Raw genomic sequence first — 5,888 nt, forward strand, 5'->3', positions numbered from 1 at the left:
CTACTAGCGGATGCACTTATTATCATTGTCCTTGTGAAAACCTACTAGCGATTGCTATAACATGAATTGAACTCTAGATAATCAGTGCATCCGTTAGTATGAGTCATAAGAAGAAACTATGCCAATCTTCTTTTAGCTGAGAGATGCTTTTGGTGACCTTGGGGTGGTGAAGTATAGGAGTCCTCTCTAGATCAAAGGCATAGGGAGAAAGCCATGTATTGTGGTTTAGAGAAGAGTCTCCTTCTCTTTCTCCCTAGAGCTCCAATTGGCACTATTCATGATTTCTTTCTATGATGCTACCATGGAATGTGTCATTTTGGATTGTGAAATTCTGAGAGGAGGGAAGGGGAAAGCCATAATATCCTACTAGTCCACATCATTCCATATCATGCCTTGAATCTTGGCAGAGTTGATCTAGTGCTTGAGGATAATCATCTAGGTTTGACTGCCATCTAGTCTCTTGAGGTGAGCCATAAGTAAAGAGTGAGCCTTGCACACAAGGCTCTCGAGACCTACACCTCCATACATTCTTCTCTCTATGAATGTGTCCCACCCTATCTAGGCCATTGGCTTGTTACCAACTATTGCCATCCATATAGATAATTTGCTTGACCTACACCTCCATACAGAGAATTTTCTTAATTGCCATCAATTTAGCGAGAACTCTAAATTTAGGCCTCAACTATTGAAGTATTATCATCCATGAAGAACTAAATAACGAATTGGGAACCATTCAACAAGGGAAGTGCCTTGATGGATCCACCTTGGATGCATTGGTCAATCTTGTGCAATAGTGGCTCTGTAATTAATGCAAATAGGAGGGGTGCTTAGGGGGCATCCCTGTCTGATAGATCTATGCAGGGAAAGAGGTGTAGAGAAGACACCATTGATATTGATAGAGGTTGAGGCATCCTCAAATAGTGTTGCTACCATTTGTATGAATGTAGGCCCCAATTTCATTGCAACCATCATAGCTTCCTTAATCTCTATCTTAGACTTGCACTCTCTCTTCATAGTTGGGGATAGCCAGTGGTTTAGTGCCAACAATCGAGACCAAATGATCTTTCAAGATTTTCACAATGGATGAATGGTCATGAACCACAGTGCCATCCTTGTCTTCCATGCATGTAATAGTCTCCTTAGAAAAAAAAAAACCTTTCGCTTAAGCTGGAGAAGTAAAATTTGTTGTCCCCCAACAATTCCCATTTGTCTTTTAGCCGGATCTTAACAACCAGCCCTTAGTACTTCATCCTTGTGCAATTTTATGTACTCTTAAATGTCTCTTAACCATATTTCCATTGTTACATCCTGTGGTTATGGCCTTTTGTTGTTCTTCTTGATTTTGACCTTTTTTTCAACGGCCTTTAGGTTAGAGCTTTCTTTGTCATTTCTACGATCATTGTTTATGCGCTTGTAGTGTCTCGTTGCCCCAGTAGCCTAGAGATTCTGTGTGGTTGCAATACTTGGGTGCTTAAAAAAAAAAAAAGATGGGTTGTATTTACTTAATACGTGGAAAATAAATACATCAGCCTTTTAATATATGGTGAGTCTCGACGACAAAACTGAGTGCATGTAACTTCCTGTTGACTATTGGACAAGGAAAAAGTTTTGCACGAACAGTGCAACAAAAAGAGTTCTTTTGGGAGAAGATGTCTGCCTGTTGGGGAGACAAGTGGTGGGTGGGAACAGAGCGAATGGAAAGCGAGCTTCAGATCTTCTTCGCCCGAAAATTTAGAAAAATCAGAGGATTTGTGAACCAGAATGGCCTCACGGGAGCCAAGTGGGGGGAGGACTTTGAAAAGGACCCGCATTAGGCTACCTTGGCCAAATGCAACTTTAAAGATTTCGAAAAGAAAGGAAAAATATACATAGCATTGCACTCCCGAAACAGCATTCACCCTGGTTACTACAGAGAGAGAGAGAGAGACACACACACACACCGCACACACACACACACACACAGAGCCAGACAGACAGACAGACAGACAGACAGGCAGCTGGACAGGACATAACCAAAGAGAAGGCTCAGAAGACAGAAGAGAAGAAAGAACGAGAAGGCTCCGAAGAGAGGAGAAGGGACATGAGGGTGCAGTGCGATGTCTGCGAGAAGGCCCAAGCCTCCGTCGTCTGCTGCGCCGACGAGGCTGCCCTGTGTGCCGACTGCGACACCCGAGTCCACGCCGCCAACAAACTTGCCGGCAAACACCAGCGCGTTCCTCTTATCTACCCCGGAGACGACCCTCAGGACTCGCCTTCTTGCGACATCTGCCAGGTATGGATTCCTTTTCCTCCTCGTTTTTTCAGAGTACATCACACGGATCTTTGCCCGTGTAAGGAAAATCAAACACAAGAAGTTGTAGACAAATTCCCTCTTTAATTCTCACATTGTGAAATATGGCAACTGCAAAGGAGCCATGAATCAGAGGGATGTTGCAAAGGAGCCACGAAACAGCAAATACTAGAGGTTTTGTAAAAGATACTGCCGCTGAAGAGTTCTCAAATAGGGATAGAAGGAAATGACAATTCGTAACCATCTTATTCGAAAATTATGGGAGCAACAAGTGGAAAGAAGCCATGAATCAGCGTACACTAGGGCTTTTTATAATTATTGCTGCTGACGGGCTCTCAAAATTGGGGGAGTTGTAAGTGATGAGATTCTTATGCAGCTTAGTGAAAAATGAGGGGCCATTTTCTTGGACAAGTCATGAATCAGAAAGTATGTCCAGATGTAGAAGTTCTTTAAAACTTGGGGTGCTGAAGAGCTCTCTTTCGGTGAAGGAGAAAATGCTCCAACAATATACATCCTTCTGTTTTGAGATCATGCAGGATATACTGTTCTTCTGAGCACACCACTTAAACTCTTTTTAAGGTTGCACTTTGTTTTCATGGACAATTAATTTCTTCTGCTGCACAAATACTGTGCCTTTCTCTGTGTTGGGACCCCTTAGATAAATGAGGCTTTTCTTTTATATACATTCCAACAGAAGAAAGCTTCTAAATATTTGTAGAACTTTTAAGAATTCCAGTAATAAAGTTGGGGGGAAAACGGTGAGAATACTCTGAGATGCTGGGAGACTTTGTTAAATTTAACAGACTTGTTGTGTAAATTATTAATGGATGTTGAAATTGATGTAGAAGGAAGTTTTTGCAGGCCTTAAGTGCTTAGCAATGTCAGAACATTGCAAGAAATTAGCTTTGAACAATGCCGCAACTATAGGCCTCAATTTTGACATTTTAGCTTTACTGAAAGTAGTATATATTGGAGAATATAACGAAGTTAGTTGCAGACAATATCCCTTAATGGTTTTCCATAATAGGGTTTTGATGCGAATCATCTCATGGTTCTCCTATTCCAGGACAAAACAGGTTTTTTCTTCTGTGTGGAAGACCGTTCGTTACTCTGCCGTGACTGTGATTATTCAATCCATTCCCATAATACACTCTCCTCCAAACACAAACGGTTTCTAATCACTGGCGTACGAGTGGCCCTTCAATCGCTCCCTTGTAATGAGTCTCGAAACTCTGAAAGCAACCATGCATCATCATGTTCTCCATCACAACATCCATCCCTGCAAACAGCAACAGCATCTCCCAAACAGGCATCCAGCAAATCCTCAACGGTGGTCTTCCAGCAAGGTTCTCCACAGCATTTAAAGCCGGCTTTAAAGGAACAGGTCAGTGCTGCCATCAGCTCATCTCCTGGAATCGATGAAACTGTCCCAGGTCAGACAGTCCCAAAGAGTTCACAACGATCTTCATTACTGCCTTCTGTGCTTTCTCCAAGGGTTCAGCAAGTTCCATTCACCTCTGGAAAGACCCTTACAGACTGGGAGACGCATACTGCTACAATTGGAGAGATGCTACCACAAGTGAATATACCTTGGTCTTCTGTCAACTTAAAAGGGGGTGGAGGATTTGTTAGAAGCCCCAGATCTGAAAACTTGACAGAAACTATTCCGAGTTGGAAAGTAGAGGAGATTCTGTGCCTTCCTGACATGGCTATATATCAGAATTATACAGATTCTGGAACTTCAAAGGTGTGTTTTCTTCCCTTGTTTAGTGTAGGTAGATGTAGATCATATCAGAACTCTTTTGGCACTTAAACCCTCTAGAAATGGCACATCCACTTTACTACTAATGGGTAAGAGAATATATGTGAAGGCTGCTAAAAAAGTACAACTATGCAATGGTCACATAATGAAACAAGCAAGTTGCTATCATACGAACACATGTAAATAATATACCCATTGCATGACACTCCTGCGATAGTGTTTTAAACATGTTTTGTGAGTGGATGTGTGTGCCAAAATCAATGTGTGGCTTTTCTGCTGTGTGATGATGATGCTAATGTATGCTTTTTCTGTTCCACAGACCGATGCTCCAAAATTTGGAGACCTAGATTGGGCAGATTGCAATGCTGTGGATGAACAGGTTATGCTTGGGGATACCCCTGGGGAGGTGCCGTCAATTCCTTCTCCTCCCACAGCTTCAGGACTCTCCAGGACTGGAAGGTTATGGGGTTTGACCAAGGCAGCAAAGAAATGGCCAGATCCATCCTACTTTTTCAATGATGAGGAAACTCTACTGGTTGTACCTGACATTGGTGGATTTACCTCCCCACCGTCTCTTTCTCCCTCACCCCCTCACAAGCGCAGCAGAAGATATTTTTGTGATGACTGAAACTTTTCATACCTTCTCTTTCACATGCCCTCAGATGTCCCGCTGTATGCATATTTGCCCGTAGTATAGCTCGTTCATGGCATCAATTCAAACAATGATCAAAAGCACCAGGGTTCATCACAGACTGGTGATAGGAGGCTTCTGACTGTTTGGGTAGTTTCTCTGAGCTGCAAATAACACAGCTGGACACCAAATCTTTGGTTGGTTGCAGAAGACATAAAGTTGTAGAGATAAAGAACCCACATTGTAAAGTTGTAGAGATAAAGAACCCACATTGTGGGGCTAACAGTTTTGTTCGTTTGACAAGGTGGCTTATGGCTTATACTATTTGAGAAGAGAAATTAGGAAACAAAGGTTCCTGCTTCATGTATTGAGATGACAGTTAAAAAACTCAGAAGGGGACAGAACTTTTTAAGCTTGCTGAACAATGTTCATAGAAAACATCTTTGGGAGTTGATACAAGAACCTTCAACCTTGACAAGTTATAGGTTTTTCCTTAGATTTTGCAAGTGTCTGGGTCATACTATAACTTAAAATGACCCTAAATTATAAAATAAAAAAACCTTCTCTCCAAAACTTTCCAAGTTTTTCTTTTCAAACTTAACACTTCACTTGACATTAAACCTCGGTTTTTATTTGAGCACTATTGGTGAAATGGTCCTAATGGCAAGGGAGGCAATGCAGCAACTGGGCTGATATGGAAGCTTTGAAACTCAAAGATGTTGGAACTTATGTCATGGTTTTACGTGGCATTAACACATTAAAATGTGTGTTGCTTGAAAATGTGAGATAATAGCAATTACATTCTAAAGTAATAATTATAATGCTGTCTTGTAGCCAAAAGGTCTCCACGTAAGTAGACAATTTGTAAGAGACCACCGTATCATGCCTCTTGTGGCATATTGATTTTTGAGCCTTAGGGGTTTAGTAAGCAAACTTAGACAAATCGCAAGGAGAAGCCATTTACTAGGATACAACTCTAAACACAACTCGATTCTTAGACTCCCATATGGCTAGTAGAGTAGAACACCAATCTCATGTCATTTTCGCCATAAGGCAAGGTTTACATTTCCTTTACAATCAAATAGTATTTGTTTACAAGTAGAAACCATGAAAACCAATATCAAATACCCATGCATGCATCTTTTACCAACTAGCTTTGCTATGTTTGACGTCCAAGGGATGACTAATATATAGGGGGAAATGAT

General features: G+C 41.4%; 1 protein-coding gene across 1 annotated transcript; it reads left to right on the forward strand.

Annotated features, from left to right (window-relative positions):
• Positions 1–1,805: 1,805 nt before the first annotated feature.
• On the forward strand, positions 1,806–5,242 carry LOC148032849 (B-box zinc finger protein 22-like). Its single transcript, XM_087683517.1, has 3 exons — positions 1,806–2,272; positions 3,357–4,037; positions 4,372–5,242. The coding sequence occupies exons 1-3, from the start codon at positions 2,081–2,083 to the stop codon at positions 4,678–4,680; spliced, it is 1,182 nt and encodes a 393-aa protein (XP_087539643.1). The 5' UTR covers positions 1,806–2,080; the 3' UTR covers positions 4,681–5,242.
• Positions 5,243–5,888: the final 646 nt, after the last annotated feature.

The sequence above is a fragment of the Lygodium microphyllum genome, chromosome 8 (assembly GCF_053477565.2).
Source record: "Lygodium microphyllum isolate KBCC chromosome 8, Lygodium_microphyllum_v1.1.10, whole genome shotgun sequence".
In the NCBI taxonomy this organism is placed as follows: Eukaryota; Viridiplantae; Streptophyta; class Polypodiopsida; order Schizaeales; family Lygodiaceae; genus Lygodium; species Lygodium microphyllum.